We start from the raw sequence: 27,024 nt of genomic DNA on the forward strand, positions 1-27,024 counted from the left end.
AGACATAATGAATCTTATATTCTTGAGCTAGAGATATATATCTTCTATAGTTCCTTTATAACGTGAGCTAAACAAAAAATTTGCACTTTTATTTTCATTTTATATGTATATAAGCCCCCACCGGTGGGCTTTTCTTAGTCATCCAGTAAAAATAAGAACTGTTGTGAAAGTGTGTAGTACACTACTCAAAGCATGGGCACTTCACAAAGATGGTTGGAGATTGGCTATCACAGATCCTCTCCCTGTCCTCAGATGTCAGTCTGCACTGTGAAATATAAACAGGAGAACAACAGGAGTCTCAGTTTTAGAGAAGTTACAGTTGTTGGGCTTTCCAGAGGCCAATTTTCGACGCTCAGTTCTGAGTCTTGGAGTCAGGACCCTAAGGTTCTGAAAAGAGTGTTAGAGTGTTTTTCTTCTGAGTAGCTTTCCTAGAGCCCCCTTCATATCCCTGTTTCTCAGGCTGTAGATGAAAGGGTTCAGCATGGGGGTGACCACTGTGTACATCACTGAGAAGACTCTGTTCTTTCCACCTGAGGTGGACGATGGAGGACATAAATAGACCCCAATAGCTGTACTATAAAACAGAGAGACCATAGACAGATGGGAGGTGCAGTTGGAAAAGGCCTTTTGCTTACCCTTTGGGGAATCAATTCTTAGAATAGCCAATGCAATGTAAAAATAAGATGTAAGGATGCAGACAAAGGGTCCAATTAACAATATTCCTGCTACAAAGATGAGCATCAGGCTATTGACGTAAGTACTGGAGCAAGCTAGCTTCAGGAGGGGGACCAGATCACAGAAGAAATGGGGGATGATATTGGGGCCACAGAAAGAAAGCCTGGTCACTAGAAGGGTATGCACTAGGGCATGGAAGATAGTGACCACCCATGACCCAGCCACCAAAAGGACACAGCATTGGGAGTTCATGGTCATGGCATAATGGAGGGGGTGGCTGATGGCCACATAGCGATCAAATGCCATTACAGCCAGGAGAAAGTTGTCTAGATCTGCAAAAAGGCCAAAGAAATAGAGTTGTGTAAGGCACTCACCATAAGAAATCAGCTTATTCCCTGAGCCAATATTACCTAGCATTTTGGGAATTATTGTAGAGATGAAACCAATGTCAGAGAAGGACAGGTTGGCCAGGAAGATGTACATGGGGGTGTGGAGGTGCACGTCAGAACTGATGGCCAGGATGATGAGTAGGTTGCCCAGCACAGTGACCAGGTACATGCCCAGGAAGAGCCCAAACAGGAGAGGCTGCTGCTCTGGCTGCTCAGAGAGGCCCATGAGAAGAAACTCATAGATGCTGGTCTGGTTTCTTCTTTCCATGTCTGGAATTCTGTATGAAATAAATTGTATTAAGTATAAGTAGCAAAAGGTAAAATATAGCTTTGTTAAAAATTTTTGAGCCTTTACAAAAGTTCTGTGTTTTAGACAATTCTGTTTGGGAGAGCTTGAATTTATAACTATGCACATTAGGAAAGACCATTTGGATCAGATGATTTGTAAAGTTATAGATTGGTGTCAGCACTTGACTAGATATCCAAGGCTCCTTCAAACGATTTCAGCTGTCCCCATGAAACATGGCAGGGAGTATGGAAGGTGCTCTGGATGGCACCCATCCTATCAGCACACTGAATAATTATAACTTCCCTGAATAATTATGTCATTAAATAAATAACATTTTGCTTAATTATAATTAAAATAATTGATCATATATAATTATAAGTAAAATAACCGTATAATTTATTTTAAATACTTTTTAAAAAGGTGACATTTCAGAATAGCATGTATATTCATAATTTCATTTTTGTAAAATTAAAACATAAATGTTGGCATATGAGTAAGGACACTGAAATAAACACCATGTAGAGGTCAATAGTATTTTCTTCTGAGAAGTGAGTATGTGTCAGAAGGTTGTGGGTGCCACCTTCTGCATTACTCAGTTTTACCAGAATGTATTATCTTTGTAATGAAAAAATTCTTTTAAAAGTATGAAGGATGTGATTGATTCATTGAATTAATCCAAGTGACCATCCAGAAGCCTTGGAGATTGGGGGAGCTCTGTCAAATTGACTAGCGTGTACTCTCTGAAAGGCAGCTCTGACAAGTGAGTAGGAGAACAAGAATCAAATGCTTCTGACCCTGTGTGAAGGAAAGAACAAGTGAGGGAGCAGGAATTTGTCATTCATAGCCCAGTCCATGCAGGCCCTTTCAAATATCCCACCTTTTCCAAAGAAAAGGCTGTAGGAAGTGCATAAAATATTGCCCATTTCCTCTGACAAGGCTGGGAATCATTGTGCTTTTTTCTCTGACAACATTGATGATCTCACTCATCTGGCTTTTCCACCCACTTTGAACCTCTTCATCTGTATTTAAAAATCGAATAGACAGTATATTCCTGCTTCTGACTCCTTTGCTCTCACAGGGCTTTCTTATATTTAGATACTAGATTGATATATTGCAAAGCTATATAAAGGTGTCAAATCCTTAGTTCATCCCCCAAACTACCTGTTTGTTTCCAGCCCCATTCAGAGAGAGGATGTTTTGATCTGAGACTCAGATATCTTTATTTTCCATAGCAACCATATTGTGGATACATCAGGAATCCCATAACTAAATATTGGATTTTAGGTTTAACCAGTCTATATCAATTGCTCTGAGTTAATGAAAAAGTCAGAGTAATAATAATAACACTTGCTAAGCACTAGCCATGTGCTGGCCACTAGATTCTCTTAAGTGATAACTCTGTGCAGAGATGCTGTGATTATTTTTATTAAGAAACTGAGAATTAAGTTATTAAGAATACATTTGCATTCCAAGGGGTTAAGAAACTTGCAAAAAGCCAACATTTAGGAATTGAAGTTAAATTGTTTGAATCAAAAGCCTAAGTTCTCTGATCTGCTATGCTGCTTTTCAGTGTTCACCAAACCACATGCTAACTCTAGCTCAGCTTCCTGCATATCCTATATAATAAAGAGCTAATATGCTAATTAGACCAGATGGTGGAACAACCTTCTGGAACGACCTTCCAGAATGACCAGTGGGCAGGGGGTGGGACTGCAAGGACCTACTCTTGCACAAATTTTGTGCATCGGGCCTCTAGTGTTCAATGAGGAGAAAATGCACCATTAGCAAATTCATTCATTCCAACTTTATCGAGCTATAGCTGACAAATAAAAACTCCAAATATTTAAGGGGTACAATGTGATGTTTTAATATGTTTAGTGTATAATTACAGATACATTGTGAAATGATAACCACAATCAAGTTAATTAACATATCCATCACCTTAGAGAATTGAAATATTCATTCAATTGGGCAGTTCCAGTTCATGGCAAATGAGGATATTTTGTAATATTGGCTTATGCATCAATCTTATGTGAGTGTGAATTGATGTAAATCAGTCCACTTCTGTCCAATGTTTGGATAAGATCCAGTTTCTATACTTGTAAAGCTTAAGGCCTCAAATCATGATTTTTACATGAGAGGCCCAGACTCTTTCCTTTCTAGTGTCTCTCTCTCCTCTGTCCCCAAATGCAACTGGATCTATAGACTTAGGAGCTTAGTAAATAACAGGAAATACAGTGATATATTCTTTTTATATGCATCCAACTGTATCACCTTTATAGTGAAAATTGGAAATAAGTGAACATTTATTCCAGTTTTTACTTTTCTTGCTCAAGGGTAACTTAACCTTCAGGAATCTCATTATTCACTAAAAGCATATCACTCATTATAAAGTTACACTGATTCCAAATGAAAATGTACAAAATGAATTAATCTGTTTCTTCTGATACTCAGGGCATATAAACTAATAAAATGTAAAACAATTAACTTTTGGGAAAACAATATGTCTTTAGGGTTCAACTTGATTATTATGACAAATGGTCTAACACCCTGGCCAAGGGTCTAAGCTGGAGGAGTGTGTCATAATCACATGGGGAGCATTTCCTGTGCTCCCCCTCAAAATGGAACTGTCACGGTATCTATATCCTTAAAACCTCTGCCTTAGACTCATTTATGTGCTTCCTAGGAGAATATTTAGGTCGCATAGAGTAACGGAGAAAAATTTTAATTCACCTTCTATATCCAACCTACTAATATGCATTGAGTAATTCATTTAGCTTTTCTTAACCATTGTTTCCCTCTCTGTGAAGAGGGATAACTGAGTCTGTGTCATAGGCTGTTGTGAGGTTCCCTATTGCCTCACAAAATGTCGATGCTATTTCTTATCATGACATAATCAGCCCTTCCCTATTCCTTCCCCATCTGTCTGTCCAATGACACTTCCCCCGCATGCCATGCCACTCCACGTTCTTGTCCATGAATCATTCACAGTCCTCAAACAACTCATCATGTTTTTCCTGCATGCCTTTGCTACTTAGCTATTCTACCTCCCTGAATGTCTCCTCCTCTTCTCCACCTGGCAAGAGCTCAGGCAGGTGTTAACACCTGGAGATGTAGGAGTTCATTGCTTTATCTTCTGTGCTTCCCAGTCCTGTATATGGGTCTCTGGTAGAACACTTGATATACTGCCTTATAATTACTTATCTCCATTAGACTGTGTGGTCCTCAGTGCCAGGGACTCATTTTTATTCATCTTGTTTCTTCTTAGTATGTACTTGGTAATTTTCTATTGAATAAATCAATGGATGGGTAGACAGTAAAATGACATTTTAAGCTACAGTGAAACTGTATGGTGCTATTGTTTAGCTACCAGCATTGCCTTTTACTTACAGAGATAGTTAATAAAACAGATGAGTCTTAAAGAAGATCTTCGGTTGCTTAGCATATGTTCTGGTACAAGGTGTTCAAAATTATTTGTGAAAATGAAAAAATGCCCCAGCTGGTGTGGCTCAGTGGTTGAATGTTGACCCATGAGCGTTCTCCTGATCTCCTGATCACTGTTTGATTCCCTGTCAGGGCACATGCCCAGGTTTCGGTCTCTATTCCCAGTAGGGGGCGTGCAAGGGGCAGCTGATCAATTATTCTCTCTCAGTTTGATGTTTCTATCTCTCTATCCTTCTCCCATCCTCTCTCTGAAATAAATAAAGACATATTTTAAAAAATGTATTGTGGTTGTTGAATTAGTAATCAATTGTGTATTTTCACAAGTACTGAATTCATGGTTTGTTTATATCTTACATTTGAACTAAATATTGTTTTGTTTTAATTTAAAAAGATGCACAAGAAATTAATGCTTGGAATTCAGATTTAATGTGAGCATATCTTCATGTGCCCCTTTCCCAATGCTGAGAAATGTTCACTATTTCTCTTGCTTTTATATATTTGAAAACAGCCAACATGATCTGATATGCTCCATTCACATGTCAAGCCCCTCTTAGGGGTATATGGAGTTTAGGAAATGGTGTTTCAGGGAACAAAGGGTTAAATTAATAATCTGGGACAATAGTCCTTTGGATCAAAGCTACCTAACCACCCCACCCTTTAGGAACTTAAAGGACATTAAGCCATCTAATACAGTTGTCTTATTTTATGAACGAGTAAACAGACCTCAAAGAACTGCTGCAATCTGTCCAAGTTCAACACTACACCTGTTACCAAAAACAGGATTCCTGAAATAATTTACAATGGACCATTCTGCTTCTCTTGACATCTGGCCAATGACTTACTGTCAGTCCTGAGTTGGGCCAAGAAGAGCTGCTTATTTCTTCATGTCAAGGTAGATGTTTGATTATTCTGTTCTCAGTTCTCACTTGTCAAGACTGAAGAAGTCATATTTGATGACCAAATGGAAAGATAGCATCTTCCCCTATGTTTAAGGCAGAAGGGACCCCTGGCATATGGAAGCCTCATCTACTCTACAGAAGAAGAAATGAGAGAAGGGCACCCTAGATCCTGAGTCAGCCAGCCTGACTAGGATCCCAGGAAAACATGCAGCTTCTAGCACAGTCCCCAGATGTCTCTGAGGGAAGTTTCAGAGACATCTGGGAATACCAGTCTCTAAAGTATCCATTGTGGGAAAAGCTTGGTTCATGCCCAGTCCCAATCCTCATACTCTAAATGATTGCTCTGTGACTTTATGAGGTTTGCTTATCCTCTCTGGACTTTGGTTTTCTCAAGTAAATAAACGAGAAAACCAAATATTCTCTCACAATAGAAATCTTAGAGTTAAAAAATATTTTTTGTCATTCTAGAGCATATGGAGTGTTATTTTGTGGTTTTAATGAACACTTCCCAATTCCTAATGATGTTGAGCACATTTTCATGTACCTGTTGGTCATTCCTACACATTCTTTATAGAGAGTCTATCCATTTTTATTCTTTTAAAAATATATTTTCGTTGATTTCAGAGAGGAAGGGAGAGGGAGAGAGAGAGATAGAAACATTGATGATGAGAGAGAATCATTGATTGGCTGCCTCCTGCCCACCCCCTACTGGGGATTGAGCGCATAACCTGGGCATGTGCCCTGACTGGGAATCAAACCATGACCTCCCGGTTCATAGGTTGACACTCAACCACTGAGCCACACTAGCTGGGCTGTCTTTATTTATTTTATTTTTTTAAATCCACACCTGAGGATATTTTTACCATTGATTTTCAGACAGAATGGAAGGGGGGGAGAAAGGCACAGGGAGAGAGAGAGAGAGAGAGAGAGAGAGAGAGAGAGAGAGAGAGAGAGAGAGAGAGAAACATTGACATGAGAGCGACACTTTGGTTGGTTGCCTCCTGTAAACACCTCAACTGGGGCGGGGGATCAAATCCACAACCAAAGTATGTGCCCTTGACCAGGAATCAAATCCAAGACCCTTTGGTCTGTGGGCAAACACTCTAACCATTGAGAAAAACTGGCCATGGCAGGTTGATTGTCTTTTGATAATGATTTGTAGGAATTTTAATTCTGATTTAATGGATATACTCATTTTTTTTTTTAGTTTAAGTATTTAAAAAACCAAAAATTTTATCAAGATATTTGACCATTTTCCATTTCCATATATCTTATATTATTTCCTAAAAATGTTTATCTTTTTATTTAAGTGTTTCTTCCATGAGTCTCTTTGTGTGGCAAACCTTTTGAGTCTTTATATATCTAAGAATATTTGTAATATGTCTGTATTTGAATGGCAACTTGCTGGATAAAAGTTATGGGTTCAAAGTTGTATCCCTCTTATGCATTAACAAATTTCAGTGTCTTTTTACATTCAGTGTAGCTATTAAGAAGTTTGATGTGCCCACCCGGCCAGCATAGGTCAGTGGTTGAGTGTCGACCTATGAACCAGGAGGTCACGATTCGATTCCTGGTCAGGGCACATGCCCAGGTTGTGGGCTCGATCCCCAGTGTGGGGCGTGCAGGAGACAACCAGTCAATGATTCTCTCTCATCATTGATGTTTCTATCTCTCTATCCCTCTCCCTTCCTATCTGAAATCAATATTAAAAAAACTAACAAAAAAAAGAACTCTGATGTGAATATGACTACTGTTCTTTTGTAGGCAAACTTCCCTTTCTGTCAGATATTTGACAGCAAGTAATTCTCAAGTTCTTTACCTCAAAGAGGGCAACCAACAATGAGAAATTGTTGTCATTGGCTGGACCAAATCACAATGGCTAATTGCTGAAGATGTGTAATGGGGCCATCCATTTCCTGGAGCATCTTCCAATGCCAAAATGACTGCCTGGGGTTTGGCCAATAGTGCTGACCCTTATATTCCATTCTTGATTGGAGATATTCAGTTGAAGGATTAAAAAGTAGCAGCCCTCCAAAGAGCTTGACTAAGTAAAGGGAATAGGGAAGACTTAGAATTTTCTGGTGTCCCAGGGGAATAACTGCCAGGTCTAAGTGTTAGTGATAGTCAGGACTGGCTAGTGCCTCCTGTCATTGGGGTGCTCAGCAAAGTGATATATCCATTGTATCATACCAGTTTTCCTCAATAATTGATGCCCTCTTCTCAAGTTTTCCATTTGGGGAGACACATGCACTAATGACTGCAGCAGCAGCATGCGCTATTTTTCATGTCACGAATACCCTGTAGAGCAGAGAAAAGATTGGAGATGATCCTGGGAATGTTGGGGTGGGCGGACATTGCACACCATTTCCATAAGTCTAATGGATCCTGTTATTACTTAAGAATCTGAGGGGATTCAATATTCATTTGAGGATCACGAGATACGCAAGCTAATTGGCACATCTTGGCAGAAGTGAAAGGTAATTCTGAGCCAGAATTATAAAAGTGAGGCCCAGATTCTTTCCTTTCTGGTGTCTCTCTCTCCCCTGTCTCCAAATGCAACTGGATCCAGACTTGGGAGCTTAGCAAATAGCAGGAAATATAAGGAGAGCCAGTTAGCACACCTTTTCATCTGCTAATTACATAAAATCTTTAATAAATTTGGAATTTTCAATCAGGTCAAATTTTGGACCTCTGTTTCAGTTTCTTACCATGTATTGTTGTTTTTTGAGTTGTTATAGGACATACTTTAAGGGGGATGGTCTTCTCTACCCAGTTCATGGTGGTAAGCTTTCTCTTCCAGGCAGTCTCAATCTATCTCACTAGGATTTGGGGAATACCCCATCGTTGCTACCTTATTGGCTTTACAGACCCAGGACATATTCTGGTAGCAGGGTAGCCTTTTAGTATTTAAGAGGACCCACATTCACTTCCAGTCCTTTTATAATAAGCCAGCAGGGTCTTGATGTCCTCTGGCCCCTTAGGAGGAGTAAGGATAAGAAGCCATCAGGGCCACTTTTCATAATTGTGCCACAAGACAACCATGGTTCCTTTCCCCACCCAATATTCCTCAGAGTCAGAGTCTTTGAATTAATTCTCCCCACAACATCCTCTCGCAGAGCAGCAATAGACCTCTTCCCTAGACCAATTCTCAACCTAGCTTTCTGCCCCACATTCTATTCCAGCTCATAACTGTCTTCCTTTCGTTCATGGGTTTCTCCTAGATTATTTTGTTTACCTTAGTGTCTCAAGGACTGTTTTGGTGGGTAGGAACCAGCAGCCTAAGCTATGACCCTTTTATTTATTTATTTATTTATTTATTTATTTATTTATTTATTTAAATTAAATTAAATTAAATTTATTTATTTCTTAAATTAAGGTATTATATGTGTACATATGTTACCATTCCTCCCCACCCCACTCCCATACATGCCCTCACCCCCCAATGTTTTGCATCCATTGGCTATTCTTTTTTTTTTTTTTTAAATATATTTTATTGATATTTTTTACAGAGAGGAAGGGAGAGGGACAGAGAGCCAGAAACATCGATGAGAGAGAAACATCGATCAGCTGCCTCCTGCACAACCCCCACTGGGGATTTGCCCGCAACCCAGGTACATGCCCTTGACCGGAATCGAACCCGGGACCCTTCAGTCCGCAGGCCGACGCTCTATCCACTGAGCCAAACCGGTTTCGGCCATTGGTTATTCTTATATGCATGCATATAAGTCCTTCGGTTGATCTCTTATTTCCCCCACCTCTCCCTAACCTTCCCGCTGTAGTTTGATAGTCTGTTTGATGCTTTACTGCCTCTGTATTTGTCTTTTTGTTCATCAGTTTATAATGTTTTTTATTATCCACAAATGAGTGAGATCATGTGGTATTTTTCTTTCATTGACTGGCTTATTTCACTTAGCATAATGTTCTCCAATTCCATCCAGGTTGCTACAAATGGTAAGAATTCCTTCTTTTTTATGGCAGCATAGTATTCCATTGTGTAGATGTACCATAGTTTTCTGATCCAGTCATCTGCTGACGGGCACCTAGGCTGTTTCCAAATCTTAGCTATTGCAAATTGTCCTGCTATGAACATAGGGGTGCACATATCCTTTCTGATTGGTGTTTCTAGTTTCTTAGGATATATTCCTAGGAGTGGGATTACTGGGTCAAATGGGAGTTCCATTTTCAGTTTTTTGAGGAAACTCCATACTGTTCTCCACAGTGGCTGCACTAGTCTGCATTCTCACGAGCAGTGCACGAGGGTTCCTTTTTCTCTGCATCCTCGCCAACATGTGTCATTTGTTGATTTGTTGATGATAGCCATTCTGACAGGTGTGAGATGGTATCGCATTGTCGTTTTGATTTGCATCTCTCAGATAATTAGTGACTTTGAGCATGTTTTCATGTGTCTCTTGGCCTTCCTTCTGTCTTCTTTCGAAAAGATTCTATTTAGGTCCCTTGCCCATTTTTTTTATTGGATCATTTATCTTCCTTTTATTAAGTTGTATAAGCTGCCTGTAGATGTTGGAGATTAAACCTTTATCAGTGATAACATTTGCAAATATGTTCTCCCATACAGTGGAGTTTCTTGTTGTTTTGTTGATGGTTTCTTTTGCTGTGCAAAAGCTTTTTATTTTGATGTAGTCCCATTTGTTTATTTTCTCTTTGGCTTCCATTGCTCTAGGGCAGCCGTGGGCAAACTACAGCCCGTGGGCCGGATCCGGCCCGTTCGGCTGTTCTATCTGGCCCACGGAGCCGAAAGAGTGGAGGGTTCTCTTGCTCTCCCCTCCGCTCCTTTACTTTGAATTTATATTAGTTCACACAAACACTCCATCCATGCTTTTGTTCCGGCCCTCCGGTCCAGTTTAAGAACCCATTGTGGCCCTCGAGTCAAAAAGTTTGCCCACCCCTGCTCTAGGGGCAGTATCAGTGAATAAGTTCTTTCGCATATGTCTGAGATTTTGCTGCCTGTGGATTCCTCTAGTATTTTTATGGTTTTCCGTCTTATGTTTAAGTTCTGTATCCATTTTGAATTTATTTTTGTGTATGGTATAAGTTGGTGATCTAGTTTCATTTTTTTGCATGTATCTGTCCAATTTTCCCAGCACCATTTATTGAAGAGACTGTCTTGACTCCATTGTATGTTCATGCCTCCTTTGTCAAATATTAATTGCGCATAGCGGTTTGGGTCAATATCTCGATTCTCTATTCTATTCCATTGGTCTATATGTCTGTTCTTGTGCCAGTAACAGGCTGTTTTGAGAAGAGTGGCTTTGTAATACAGCTTGAAATCTGGTATTGAGATCCCTCCTACTTCATTCTTTCTCAGGACTGCTGTGGCTATTCGGGGTCTTTTTTTATTCCAGATGAATTTTTGGAGAGTTCTTTCTAGGTCTGTGAAATATGCCATTGGTATTTTAATGGGGAGTGCATTGAATCTATAGATTACTTTGGGTATTATGGACATTTTAATGATGTTGATTCTCCCAATCCATGAACATGGTATGTTCTTCCATTTGTTTACATCTTCCTCTATCTCTTTTTTCAGTGTCCTATAGTTTTCCGCGTATAGATCTTTTACCTCCTTGGTTAAGTTTATTCCTAGGTATCTTAATTTTTTTGGTGCGATGGTAAATGGGATTGCTTTTTTAGTCTCTCTTTCTGTAAGTTCACTATTGGTGTATAGAAATGCCATAGGTTTCTTGGCATTAATTTTGTATTGTGCTATATTGCCGAATTCATTTATTAAGTCTGTTAGTTTATTGATGGAGTCTTTTGGGTTTTTTATGTACAATATCATGTCATCTGCAAATAAGGACAGCTTTACTTCTTCTTTCCCAATTTGGATGCCTTTTATTTCTTCTTCTTGTCTAATTGCAATGGCTAATAATCCCATTACTATGTCAAACAGAAGTGGTGCGAGTGGGCATCCCTGTCTTGTTCCTGTTCTTAGGGGAAATGGTTTTAGTTTTTGCCCATTGAGTATGATGTTAACTGTTGGTTTATCATATATAGCTTTTATTATGTTGAGGTATGATCCTTCTATCCCACCTTGTTGAGAGTTTTTATTAAGAAAGGGTGTTGGATTTTGTCAAATGCTTTTTGTGCCTCAATTGATATGACTATGTGATTTTTATCTCTCAATTTGTTTATGTGATGTATCACGTTAATTGATTTGTGGATATTGTCCCATCCTTGCATTCCTGGGATAAATCCTACTTGGTCATGGTGTATGATCTTTCTGATGTACTGCTGGATCCGATTTGCTAGAATTTTGTTGAGGATTTTGGCATCTACGTTCATGAGGGATATTGGCCTGTAATTCTCTTTCATTGTGTTGTCTTTATCTGGTTTTGGTATTAGAGTGATGCTGGCTTCATAGAAGGAGCTTGGAAGTGTTCCTTCCTCCTGAATTGTTTGGAATAATCTGAGGAGGATAGGTTTTAGTTCTTCTTGAATGTTTGGTAAAACTCTCCTGTGAAGCCATCTGGCCCTGGGCTTTTGTTTGCTGGAAGCTTTTTGATGACTGATTCAATTTCTTCCATAGTTACTGGCATATTGAGCTGTTTAGATTCTTCCTGATTGAGTTTTGGAAGGTTATATTTTTCTAGGAATATGTCCATTTCCTCCAGGTTGTCCAGTTTGTTGGAATAGAGTTGTTCGTAGTATTTTTTAACAATCCTTTATATTTCGGCGGGATCTGTTATTTTACCTCTTTCATTTCTAATTTTGTTTATTTGGGTCCTCTCTCTTTGCTTCTTGGTGAGCCTGGCTAGAGGTTCATCAATCTTGTTTATCCTTTCAAAGAACCAGCTCTTTTTTTTGTTGATCTTTTGTATTGTTTCTTTGGTCTCTATGTCGTTTATCTCTGCATCTGATCTTTATTATTTCCTTCCTTCTGCTTACACTGGGCTTTTCTTGTTGCTCTCTTTCTAACTCTTTGAGTTGTAGGGGTAGGTAATTTATTACCATTGTTTCTTGTTTTTTGAAGTATGCTTGTAGAGCTATGAACTTCCCTCTCAAGACTGCTTTCGCTGTGTCTCATAGATTTTGGATTGTTGTTTTTTCATTGTCATTTGTTGCAATGATGTTTTTTATTTCTTCCTTGATCTCTCTGGTAACCCAGTCATTGTTTAATAGCATGCTGTTTAGTCTCCATGTGTTTGATTTCTTTGGATTGTTGTTATTGTAGTTGATTTCCAGTTTTATGCCACTGTGGTCTGAGAAGATGCTTGATATGATTTCTGTCTTCTTGAATTTGAAGAGACTTTGCCTATGTCCCAACATATGGTCTATCTTTGAAAATGATCCATGTGCACTTGAGAAGAATGTATATTCTATGGCTTTGGGGTGAAATGTTCTGAAGATGTCAATTAATTCCATCTGGTCTAGTGAGTCATTTAGGATTGGTGTTTCTTTGCTGATTTTTTGTTTAGAGGATTTGTCCAATGGTGATAGTGGGGTATTAAAGTCTCCTACTATGATTGTATTGCTGCCAATCTCTCCCTTGATATCCTCCAGGAGATTTTTTATGTATTTGGGTGCTCCTGTATTGGGTGCATATATGTTTACCAGAGTTATTTCTTCTTGTTGGATTGCTCCCTTTAGTATTATGAAGTGGCCTTCCTTATCTCTTGTTATGTCCTTCACTTTGAGATCTAATTTATCAGATATAAGTATTGCTATCCCAGCTTTTTTTTTTTTTCATTTCCATTTACCTTGAAAACCTTTTTTCATCCCTTCACCCTCAGTCTGTGTGCATCTTTTTTTCTGAGGTGGGTTTCTTGTAGACAGCAGATATATGGGTCTTGTTTTCTTATCCAATCCATTACCCTATGTCTTTTGATTGGGGCATTTAATCTTTTTAATGTTGAAGTTATTATTGATAGGTACTTACTTGTTGCCATTTTTTATTCATTACCCCTGTGTTCCTTCTTCGCTTCCTCTTCCTTTTTTTTTTTACTGCAGACCCTTTAGCATTTCTTGCATTGCTGGTTTGGTGGTAATAAATTCCCTTAGTCCTTTTTTGTTTGTGAAGCTCCTGATTTCACCTTCAATTTTGATTGAAAGCCTTGCTGGGTACAGTATTCTTGGATTCGGACACTTCCTTTGCATGACTTTGTATATTTCATTCCATTTCCTTCTGGCCTGATGAGTTTCTGTTGAGAAATCAGTTGCTAGTCTGATGGGGGTTCCTTTGTATGTAACTTTCTGTCTCTCTCTTGCTGCTTTTAAGATTCTTCCTTTGTCGTTGGTGTTTGCCAGTTTAATTATAATGTGCCTTGGCGTTGGTCTTTTGGGGTTCATTTTGCTTGGTACTCTGTGAGCTTCTTGGATTTGTGTGGGTTTTTTCTTCCTTATATCAGGGAAGTTTTCTGTCATTATTTCTTCAAGCAGGTTTTCTATTCCTTGCTCAGTTTCCTTTCCTTCTGTAACCCCTATTATGCGGATGATGTTTTGTTTCGTGTTGTCCCAAAGTTCCCTTAGGCTCTCCTCCTGCTTTTTAATTTTTTTTTCTAGAAGGTGCTCTACTTGGGTATTTTTTCCCCATCTTGTCTTCTTGCTCACTGATGTGGTCCTCTGCTTCTTCTAGTCTACTCTTGATGCTTTCTATTGAGTTCTTTACAGCAGCGATGTCATTTTTTAATTTCTTCTTGGTTCTTCTTCATTTCCTCTTGGTTCTTACTCATATTGTCGAATTTGTCTTCCATTCTTTTCAGCCACCTTATGACCATTTCTTTGAATTCTTTCTCTGGACGGTTGCTTGCCTCCATTTCATTTACTTCCTTTTCTGGTGATGCCTGCTTTTCTTTCATATGTGGGCTGTGTCTTTGTCTCCCCATGGTCTCTCTTCTTCGGATGTCTAGTTATGTAGTTCTCTCTCTCCTTCGTTGATTTAAAGGCACAAAATACAACCCAATAAGGTACAACACACAAGGCACTGAACAGATATTTATTCATGATATTAATAACCTCCAATAAAGGTGACCACCAGAGAAAGGCAAATTAGGGGATAGGAGAGAAAGAAGAAGAGGAAAAAGAAAAAAAGAAAAAGAACAAAAAGGAGTGTCAAAATGAAATTGGGAAAAGGAAAAAAAAGTAAGAGAGACAAGTAAGAGACTAAGAGAGAAAGGGGAACAAACTATATATGTGGGGATAAAACTCCAATAATTCCAGCAAATGCCAGCAACAAGTACCTGGGGATTAATACAAACTACAACACCAACTAATACCAAGTGAGGCAAGGGAAAACAGAAGCAAAAAACAAATAAAAACAAAGCAAACAAACCAACAAACAAAAGAATAAGCAAAACAATCTCACAAAAAAGCATAAAATTTGATATAATCAACATTGAAGCAAACAACAACAAAAGGACAGAGAGAAAGACAATTTTTTAGATAGTTAAGACAGTGAAGAGAGAGGTGTGTATGGACTTGGAACAGGGGATTGTAGATTAGATATATAAGTAGGGTGAAATTTTATCAGGGGGTAAACAGAAAGAATAGGGAAAATCTAAAGCAGGAAAGGGGTAAGATAAACAGGACACCAAAAAAGGAAAGGTTAGGAAGAGAGTGATGGCATAAAGGTAGAGTTGAGATAGAGTAAAATGATGGTAAAGGAAAGATGAAAAAAGAATGTAGAACACTAATTCCAAATAAAATAAAGAGAAAATAAAATGATACTTAAAAAAAAGGTAAAATAGTAGTAGTAATGACACTGATTGAAAATAAAAATGTAATAATTAAAAAGGTAAAATGAAGTGAGGAAAAAAGAAAAAAAATTTCTTGAGTAAAAGATGCAAAAAATGAAAAAAATAAAATAAAATGTGCAGTAGTGAAGGTCATTCACTTCCTCTATTGTTCTATTTGGCATGCCTGTTTCTCAGTCTGGACAGTATTTCAGTTCCCTGCGTTCCACTGCTCCTCAGTGTTGTAAGCCAGTCCTGATTTTTAAGCAGGCGCTGTGTCTTAATTTCTCATATTCCTTTATTTGTGATTACACAAGAGTCAATTTGTGATTCAGCCCCTGGGTGGCAGTGTTTCAGGATTGACTTCCAGATCTATTTGGCCTCCCTAGGCTGTATTTACATCCTTCTTTCCCTGTGGCACTCAATACTGGTTTGTGGAAGTGGGCTGCCTCACAGCTGTCTCTCCGATGGTCACTCGCTGCTCCGATCCCCAGGTTCCAGAAAGACAGTCCCTGCAGTCTCCCAGGGTGACCCCAACTGGGTGATCCTATGTATTGGGCTTAGTAATCAGAAGCAAGGATTTGAAGAGGAAAAAGCCCAAGTGTGCGAATAATGGGTCTGCGCGCAAGTCTAAGCAGCCGGCACACCTTTGAAATTCTTAGGCTGCCCCCTCACGTTAGATCAAAATGGGTTGCTTTTTAGAGATCCCTTCTGTTAGCAGCTCTGAGGACCCCCTTCCACATTCACGGATTTTTCTAGGCACAGACTTCCCTGGTCCTCCAGCTCCTGCAAAACGCATGTTTCTCTCTCCCGCTGGGACCAGAGACCTCACCTTATCCCAGGCGAAATCTGACCTTTCCGTGGTGGAGTGTAGAGCTCCTCTGAATTCACCTGTTTGCGCCAATTGGGGACCGGTGTTCTGGGGCTCATAGCTGTTCGGTGGGTGCCACAGTTGTGGATTTTCAGGCTTCCGATAAGCTCCACTTTCCCTTTCAAGATGGCGCAGTCTCCGTGTCTGAGCCCGTAGCTCTGGGAGGGGACCCAGCCGCAGTGGGGGCTGCCCGGTCAGGGGAACCCCGTCTAGCAGTCCCCCACCTTCTCCTGGAGTTTAGCTGTCCCTTAACTTGCCAACAAACACTCCTCATGCGACCCTCAGCTGTTCTTTCTTTCTGCTCCGGGACAAGGCTCAGAACACGTCTGTCTATTCCGGCGCCATTTTTCTCTCTCTCATTGTGTATTCTTGATGCCTTTGTTGAAAATTAGCTGTTCATGTATATTGGGTTTATTTCTGGACTTTCTTTTGTTCTATTGATCTCTATGCCAGTACAATACTATTTTGATTTGGTAGCTTTGAATATATTTGAAATCATGAAATGTGAGGCCTCCAGTTTTGTTCTTTATTATTAACATTGTTTTTGCTATGTTGAGTGCTTTTTAGTTCCATATGAATTTTAGGATTTCTTTATCTATTTCTGTTAAAATGCTATTTGGAATTTATTTTGTGCCTACCAAATACTTATTAGAATTTTCCCAAGTTAACTTCAGTACACCTAGTTTGGATAGAAAAACTTTTATTAAAATCCTCAGATAGTACCTGTCCACATTAGTTCGCCTTCTGAAGGGTGACAGAATGTCTTTGGGCATTGCCTCATACTCTGATAGACACCATAGCTCAGACCAAGAAGGTTAACACTAACCTGGGGGCCAGATTGGTAATTCTTTCACCTGACATGTTATTGCATGGTCTTATTATCTGGAATTTGCTTTAGTGTGAACTTTTTGGAATATGTGTAGGCTTACACATAAAAGATCTTCATTTCTTAGTGACCTGTATGTTGCTGAGACAAAGAAGTCAGTTGCTGATGGCAGAGTGAGGATAGAAATGAAACAATATGTTTCCTGGGACCAAAGGACTTTATAAATTACTAGAAGCTATAATTAATGAATTTATTCATTTGATATATGCCAGGAATTCTTCATATTCTAAAGTGGTGTATTGTACTTGATTGAGCATGAGAAAACTAGGGCATGTAAATAGAGGAACTGGAAAGGGTACAGATCTTCTAGGCCAGCATCCCTAAGCCAAATGATTGGTAAGAGTTAGTGGTAGAAGCCAGGTGTGCCTGGACAGATATGAAGATTATTGCAAATTAAGTTTGTTGCCTGAATTTCTGGTTGCTTCATGACAATTAGAAGAGAACATAATGATAGCAATGGCAGGGACCTTGATTTTGGGCCCTAGGTATCCCTGGGTTTCATTAGGCCACTATAAACTTCCTGTTATATTGTTAGGGCAAAAGAACTTGTATTCAACTTTAGGTCCTGCTATCCACAAGCTCATAAAATCTGCTAGTTGTAAAAACGTTTTTTATTTTTTTTATTTATTTTTTTAAAAATATATTTTATTGATATTTTACAGAGAGGAAGGGAGAGGGATAGAGAGCTAGAAACATCGATGAGAGAGAAACATCGATCATCTGCCTCCTGCACTCCCCCCACTGGGGATGTGCCTGCCACCAAGGTACATGCCCTTGACCGGAATCGAACCAGGGACCCTTCAGTCCGCAGGCCGACGCTCTATCCACTGAGCCAAACCGGTTTCGGCGTAAAAACGTTTTTTAGTTTGGTTTTGTTAATTCTCATCTGAGGATATTTTTCCATTGATTTTTAGAGAGAATGGAAAGGAGGAAGGAAGGGAGAGAGAGGAGAGGACACACACGCTCGCGTGCGCGCGCGCACACACACACACACACACACACACACACACACGGGGGTGGGGGAGAAAGAGAGAGAGAGGAGAAACATTAATGTGAGAGAGACACATTGATTGGTTGCCTCCCACATGCACCCTGACCAGGCCTAGTATTGAACCTGCAACTCAGGTACATGCCCATGACCAGGAATCAAACTGGTGACCTTTTGGTGTGTGTGTGTGTGTGTGTGGAAGGAGTTGCGGGGGAGGGGGGTGACATTCTAACTGCTGAGCAACAAAGCCACAGCTGGTTGTAAAAACTTGATGAACCAATTGAGGCAAAAGAATTCCAGGAAGTATATATATCTTACTTTGCTATTGTTATTGGCAATAACATAATCAGGGAAGGATTGATTAAGCAACAAATTTACACTTTTATGTATTTGTGAGTTGTTAGGATTGTGTAATGGTCATTAATGTTGATCACTGAATACTTTGGGCTCTCCATTTTACAAATACATTGTTGGATTGTGCCTTGGGCTCCATTTTGTTGGGTGGTGTCATGAGATTGGTTGTGGATAATGAGTTGTGGTCAGAAGTGGTGTGAGTCACTTCTGAACCTAAGTATTTATTTGTCAGAATAAATCTTCAAGAGTCTTTCTCAGCTTCCGACAGTGATGATTAATGCTTATAATGATCACTGCTCCATCAAGTTTGATCCCTGAGTGTATAAAATAGGCAACACACATATACTTTTTTTATATGAGTGTATAAAATAGGCAATACACATATACTTTTTTTGTTTTGTTTTTACAGTGGACTTGCAGTGTGAATAAGAAATAGACCTTCGGTTTTAATTTCCAAAGATTTTTGAGGTTGTTTGTTCCCACAGCATAACCTAGCTTATCCTGATTGATTTACATCACTATCTCAAGCTATAAAGGGAACTCCAGTGGGGATTCTGGCCATGTGGAAAAAAGAATTACTAAGGAAGGGAAAAGGAAATGAATATTGAGAATTCACACTGTGATAATATGTTGGTGTTGGTAAGATGTACATCTTTTTTGTAAATTCTTTTATCTTTCTAGTGTTATACTCCCTGCTCTCAAATTGAACAAGCTTCACAGGGCTTTTTACTGTATATGAAACACATCCCATGTGTTTATTGCCTCTACCTGCTTGGATGATTCTCACTGTTTTAAATACTCTGCTCATTTCCTCGTCTAATGAACTCTCCCATCTGTCAAAATTCAACCCAGCTTTAAAGACAATCTTAGGTTATTCCTCAAAGAGCCTTTGCCAATTCCTGACCAACTCCATGTAATTTCATATTCTAAAAATGAATTGAATTTTATAATTCCTTGAGGACTAGCTGATGTCAAATTTATAGAAGACATATTTGGATAAAGCTTTATTCTACCAGCTGGGTTGAAGAAACTGTTTTCCTAAAATTTGGATTCCTAGCAGTACCTACTTTGGGATTAAATATTTGGTCAAGTTCATTGATAGACACCAAATGTTCTAGCTTCCAGGTCAATGCTCTTACTGCTATTCAACATCACCTGCCATGAACCTCTATGGGTGCCATGTGAAAAATAGTTAGGAAGAAGGATAACCTATCATCTTTTAGGTTACCTCCCCATGATGAAATTTCATTGTATTGCTCTTTCTATGAGTGAATTCTGTCCCTTAATTTCCTCAAACTGTTCTTCATATCTTTGTTCCTAAGGCTGTAGATAAAAGGGTTCAGCATGGGTGTCACTACGGTATACATAACTGTGGCTACCCGGTCCTTCACCACTGAGTACATGGACAGGGGCCTAAAGTAGACATAGATGACACTCCCATAGAATAAGATTACTACAGTGAGGTGGGAGCCACAGGTAGAGAAGGCCTTCCACTTCCCAGCTACAGAGGGGATTCTGAGTACAGTGATGATGATTTGCAGGTAGGAAAAGAGAATGCACAAGAAGGGGGTCACAATGACTGCCAGTGTCTCGGTCATGACAACAATCTGGCTGGAGGAAGTGTCAGAACAGGATAGCTTCAGCACAGGCTGGGTATCACAAAAAAAGTGCTTAATGGTGTGAGAGGCACAGAAAGACAGGCGGGACATGAGCAGCACACGGAGCAGGGAGTGCACATGGGAGATGGTGCAAGAACCCAGCAGCATGAGGAAGCAGCGCCGTAGGTTCATAACCACATCATAATGGAAGGGGTTGCAGATGGCTGTCAGCCGGTCTATGGCCATAGAGGCCAGCAGGTAGCTGTCAGTGTTCCCAAATGCCATGAAAAAGTACATCTGGACCAGGCAGCCCACATAGGAGATAGACTTTGTCTCTGATAGTAAATCTACCAGCATCTTGGGCACAACAACTGTTGTGAAGCAGATATCCATAAAGGATAGATTGCTGAGAAAAAAGTACATAGGTGTATGGAGCCGGGAGTTGGAGTAGATGACCAGTATGATGAGTACGTTTCCCACCACAGTGACCAGGTACATGTTGAAGAAGATGGCAAAGAGGGGTTTCTGCAGTTGAGGGTTGGAAGATAAGCCCAGCAGGATAAATCCTGAGGTGCTGCTGCTGCCATTCTTTATGTCCATGTCTCTTGCCTTCTTGGACAGGGTTGGAGAAGCAGTGGAAGAGATAGGAGCGTCTTCCCTAACCTCTAGCCTATGAAAAAAGCCCACTGCTATTTGTTAGGATTTTAGAGATCATTTACTTCAAGAAACTGTAGAGAAATAGGGAGTAAAATATCACAAGGGAAATGTTTGAAAATTTCAAGTTGCTTCCTAAATGAGAAACTAAACTTTTCTCATGTGCTCTTAGGACCTTCTATGTAGCCTAATTTGTCTGAGTTTTTCTCCAATTTTCTTTTTAAAGATTCTTCTTAGGTTGTTTCCTGACCAACTTCTAGCCACTTTTTTTTTAATCCCATGGGAAGAGGCTGATGGGTCCCACCTTTAATCATGATGCTTTCAAAGAAGGGGTTAATGAAGTCATCTTATTAGGATCCTCTTCTGATAGTTCCAGAGGTCACAGTAGTTGGGATAGGACAAAAGTGAGCATCAGATTTAATCAGTGCTTCTTGGTATCCAGAGAAATCAGATGAAAATATTTAAATCTTAAGAGCAAAATCTTCTTAATATATATTTAAATATTCCTGTTTGGCTAATATAATCTGGCCACTTAAATTATAAGTTTTTGTTCAAGGATGCCACTCAAAATAGCAGTGTTACCAGGAATAGCCTATGTTATAGAGATTATTTAAATACGTTATTTTTTTCTGATTAAAAACTATAAAGTCCTTATTCTAAACATTCAAAATACCAGAATATAAAACTGTGAATATAAAAGTCTGATTCCCACCAATATCATGGAAAGGACAAGTCAGGATGGCCTCTGTTACCATTATTGAACTGCATTGCTCAGATGGTAGCCAAAGCCAATTAAGAGGCAAAATTAAAGAAATAGGAGGCATAAACATGAGATTAGGTAAAACTGTCATTTTTAAGTGACTTGTATATCTGGAAAAGTGCTAATGCATATCTGAAGACTTTAAACATATGAAGATTTCACTAAAATGTCCAGGTACAAGATAAATACACAAATATTAATACTTTTCTTACATTAGGAAAATGCATGGAGAAACAGTTTCAATTGATAATGCTAACAAAGTCTAAGAAATACTTAGGAATAAATCTAAAAGGGAAAATAAAAAGAAATGTAAAATGTCTATCTGAAGAAACTATAACAGAATACAAAGTTATGATCTGAATAAATGGAGATATTCTGTTCCTAAAAAAGATTCAATATTAAAGAATGTCAACTTATAGATTACACATATAAGTATTATCACATAGAAATTGTCTTTTTCTTTCTGACTTATTTGACTTAGCATCATGTTCTTGAAATCTATCCACATTGTTACAAATGGCAGGATTTCCTTCTTTCTCATGGATGAATCTAAAAAAGACAAACTCACAGAAATAGGTTGTAGAATGGTGGTTGCCAGGGACTGGGAGGTGAGTGAAATGGAGAAATGTTATACAAAAGGTACAGTTTTCCAGCTATAAGATGATTAAGTTCTGGGAATCTACTGTAGAGTATGGTGAATAAAGTTAACACTATTGTATTACACAGTGCACAAATGATGTATTGTAGAATTGTGCACCTGTAACCTGTATAATTTTAACCAGTGTCACCCTAATAAATTAAATAAAAGGGACAAAAATAAAATCCCCAATAAAGTCAAGGTTGTACATTTGAATTAAAAAAATTACTTTATTATATACCTGAAATTTGCTAAGAGAATAGATATTTATTTATTTTTATTGAGACATAATTAATATAATTGATATATAATGTTGTGTAAATTTAAAGGGGTCGAATATGTTGATTAGATACATTTATATATTGCTGTATGATTACCAGCATAGCATTAGCTAACACATATATCATGCTACAAGTCACAAAATTATCATTTTTTGTGGTGGAAACAATATCTAGTCTTTTATCAACTTTGATGTTTATAGTACAGTATTGTCTATAGTCACTGTGCTGTGCATTAGATATTGAAGATTAATTTATCTACTGCTTAGAAGTTTGTACCTCAAAACAACATTTCCCCATTTCCTCCACCCACCCTCCCCAGCCCCTGGTAACCACAATTTCTACTTAAGAGTGTAGATCTTAAATGTTCTCATCACATAAAAGAAATAGTAATTATGTAAGGTGATAAAGGTATTAACTAACCCTACTGTGGTAATCATTTTGCAATATATAACTGTATCAAATCATCTGTACACTTTAATTTATAGCAATGTTATGTGTCAATTATATCTCAGTAAAGCTGGAGAAAACTCAATTTTTCTTAAATTATAAAATTCAGTGTACCTATAATAACACCCAAAGGGAATTTTTAATGTGTTGATTATTTTGGTAGGTCAGAATATTTTAGATTAATCCTTCACAACCTGTTGAGCATCTTCATCTTAAGCTTTATTTCCATTCATAAGAACTCAGAATTTATTACAATGTAAATCAAACAAAAAACTTGCTATATCCTAGGCGTTACAAGATTATACCGATTTATGCAGCTTTGGTAAAACAATACCATATTTTAAAAGTTACTACCTAATTTGAATGATAGTATCTTGCACATCATTTCTTCTTCATATATACATTTAAGCAATGTAAAACAGTGATACCCCAAGGTAATTTTTAAAAATTGAACTTATTAGAGTGACTGACATTGGTTAATAAAATTATATAGGTTTCAGGTGTACAGTTCTATAATACATCATTTGTATATTGTATTGTGTGTTCACCACCCCAAGTCAAGTCTCCTTCTGTCACCATTCATCCCCCCTATTCGCTCTCTACCTCCTCCCACACACATTCACTCTTCTAATTAACCCCAAGGGAATTTTTACTGTCACTTTAGGTCAGTGGTCGGCAAACTCATTTGTCAACAGAGCCAAATATCAACAGTACAACGATTGAAATTTCTTTTGAGAGCCAAATCTTTTAAACTTAAACTTCCTCTAACGCCACTTCTTCGAAATAGACTCGCCCAGGCCGTGGTATTTTGTGGAAGAGCCACACTCAAGGGGCCAAAGAGCCACATGTGGCTCGCGAGCCGCAGTTTGCCGACCACGGCTTTAGGTCATTCTAAATTTATCTAAAGGGGTAAATGGCTAAATAAAGACAAGATTATTCTAATTTGAAAACTTTTCTAATCTAAAAATCAAAACACACAAATAATGAAAAACAGTAAGAAAAACATACAGAGAAAAGCAAATTAATGGACCAACATAAATTAATTCTGTATATCTGTATTTATACATATATACAGATCTTAAATTCTGTGGAACTTAGTATGTAATTAAGATTTATTTCATAGCAATGTAGGAAAGATAGAGTATTAAATAAGTGATATTTATGATACTTGGCTGAATCTTTGGAAAATACGGCTAAATTTCTATCTAACCCACACATAAAAATAAAACTCATATGAATGAACAATCTAAAAGTAAAATTCCAAAGTAAGTTTTAGCAAAAAATGAAGGAGCATATTTTAATGGTCTCAGTATGGGGATGCCATTCCAAGCAAGAAATAAAATATAGTGGCAATAAAGACAAAATAGTGTACTAAAAATGTGAAAATTGCATAAAGCTGAAATATAAACTATTGACTCAAAGAAAATATCTGCAACACGTTTACCAAAGAAAACATGAGATGTTTAACCCACTGGCAATCAGAAAACATAAATTAGACTGAAATACAATTTTCACCCATCAGGTTATCAGTACAGTTTTTGAACAATATTTAAAGGGAAAAATACCCTCATATACGTTGGTAATGAGAGTGCAATCAGGATAGACCTTTTGGTAGTTTTTATCAGAATTGAAAATCTATATCCAATAATTCCTCTTGAATAAATCTATCCTTTTAAAATAGTCACATATGTGTAGCACAGAGATGTGTACACATTTTTATTATAACTTTGTTTATAACACCAAACAGTACAAATACGCAAAATAACCCACAGAGGAAGCAATCTAAATATCAAGATAGGTGAATTATTAAACAATTTGTAGTGCATTCTTATTAGTCAATATCATGCAGTCTCTAAAGAAATAATGGCTAACATTAGCCATCATATATTAGTACTCAATATATGCCACACATTGAACTAAGCACTTGGTGTATCTTTTATAATTTTATTTCCTCCAAATCCTCTGATATTGACACTATCATTATCCCTGTTGTACAGATAAAGTAATAGAATTTAGCAAAGTTGAGTAACTCACCAGATCCCACAGTGTGGAGGTGGTAGAGCTGTGGTTTTAATTCAGACAGTCTGATGCGAAGAGTGGAAGCTACTCATTGCTAAGCTATGTTATCTCCATTACAGAACTGTTTGTTTAAGTGATAAAAGCAAGTTGCAGAACAGTGCATATAGAATAATCTTATTTTGGTAAAAAAAAAATCTTTATATTTGTGTTTGTTTTGGTGTGTGTGGCTTCCTTCTGAAGTGAGATTGGAGGGATGGCGTGAAGAGTTCTTTCCATATTTAACTTTATATTACATTGTTTGCATTTGAATAGGTATGACTGACCAGCTAGGGATTGTGCAGGACCCTTTTTTCAGCTCTCTGAAATCTCTCCTTTCTGTCTATTTTTTTATTTTTACAAATGGCAGTTTAGAGATTTAACTTTCCCTTCCCAGCTGTTGTAGATTCCAAGGAAGTGGACATTGACTAGTAAAATATGCCCATTGGAATTCTTTTCCCTCAGCCTCAACATACCTTTAGTCTCCATCTGATTAACAATAGGTGCTTAAAATGGGGCTTATGCTGGGAACTAATCTCTTGAGTTTTTCTGCTAAGCTGGCAGCACCTCACCCAGAAGTTCCCTGTTGGAGATGCCCACTTCCCTGCAGCCTCTTCCCTGTGTATTGTCAGTGCTTACACATGCCAGACACTGCTCTAAGAACTTTACACACAGCAAGTCATTTAGTCTTTACAGCCCTCCGCTTTATAGATAATGAAAGTCGGGTACAGGGAATTGAAGTGACTTGCCTAAGTCCACATAGCTAGATGGAGTGGAGTCCAGCTTCGGAGTGCGTGCTTTGAACCCCTTCTTGTATTATCCTCACTTTCTTGTTTACTTGTTTCCTGGCTTTTGAGATGGAGGAGAGAAGAAGATAGCATGAGGAAAGGGAGGAAGATCACATGAATATATTGATGCCACAGTCTCTGATCCCCAAACCACTCAGCCTGCCTACCTGTGGGCTGACAGAGGAGATTCAGTGTCCTGAATTTGGGGCTTGCCAGGGAGTTAAGATCAGGCTCTTAATCTCTGAGGACAAAGGCTGCTAGAAGTGCTCATATAACTTCAGAAATGTGCTAGCTCTTCTCTTCGTCTACTGTGGGAATTGATGATAGAAAGAGAGACCCAGGGGCCTGTCCTCCCAGCAAGCCAGAGCCCTGGGGGCTCTGACCCTACGGTCTTCCAGGAGAAGAAACATTATTGATGCCCGCACTGAGCTCTGTGCCCAGGAGCTTGTGGGGAACCTGAGCTCCAGAAGTGTAGCCTCATCCCTGGGAAGGGAATTAGGGCCATGCAGCAGCAGGGGTGGAGCTGTGTTCATGCACATATGTGTTCATGTGCACATGTACTCTCTGTACATGCATGTGCTCCTGTGAATGTCTCTGTGTAGGCTTATGAGTACCTACCTAGAAGGAGAGGTGATGGTTTCTGACATCTCTGAGGTTCTATGTCTGTTTGTATGACTGTCTAGCTGCAGATGTAGTGTTATGGGGAAGGGATTGAGGTACTACCGTAGCTCTGGGGACAGACAGAATAGCTTCAGATGCTGGCTCTGCCTCTTACAAGCTGGGTGAGCTTTTGCAGTACTTAACCTCATTTTGCTTTGTTGTTGTTTTGTTTGCCTTTCCCAAATATTTTATTGCTTCCATTTTTTAAGCCTGACTACTGTTTCTAAAATAATTTTTATTGATTTTAGAGAGAGAGGGAAGGGGGAGAGAAAGAAAGAGAGAAACATTGACATGAGAGAGAAACATCGATTGGTTGCTTCCCATATGCACTCTGATCGGGGATTGAATCCGCAACTTGGGTATGTACCCTGACCTGGTATCGAACTGGCCATCTTTCAGTGCAGGGGGACGATGCTCAACCAGCTGAGCCACACCGGACAGGGCCTGACTACTTGTTTTTAAATGCCAGTTCCAGGCCCTAAGTGGGTAGCTAAATTGGTTAGAGCGTCCTCCTGATACACCAAGATTGCGAGTTCTATCCTGGGTCAGGGCACATACAAGAAGCAACCAATAAGTGCATAAATAACTGGAAAAAATAAATTGATCTCTCTCTCTCTCTCTCTCTCTCTCTCTCTCTCTCTCTCTCTCCCTCTCCCTCCCTCC

General features: G+C 38.7%; 1 protein-coding gene across 1 annotated transcript; it reads right to left on the reverse strand.

Moving 5' to 3' along the window:
• Positions 1 to 399: 399 nt before the first annotated feature.
• Positions 400 to 20,679, reverse strand: LOC308248368 (uncharacterized protein; the record flags this gene model as incomplete). The annotated part of the gene is made up of 2 exons (XM_080668326.1): positions 400 to 1,342; positions 19,757 to 20,679. 2 exons carry the CDS (start codon positions 20,677 to 20,679, stop codon positions 400 to 402), a joined length of 1,866 nt encoding a protein of 621 aa, XP_080524452.1.
• Positions 20,680 to 27,024: the final 6,345 nt, after the last annotated feature.

This window comes from Plecotus auritus, assembly GCF_963455305.1.
Source record: "Plecotus auritus genome assembly, chromosome: 5".
Classification (NCBI taxonomy): Eukaryota; Metazoa; Chordata; class Mammalia; order Chiroptera; family Vespertilionidae; genus Plecotus; species Plecotus auritus.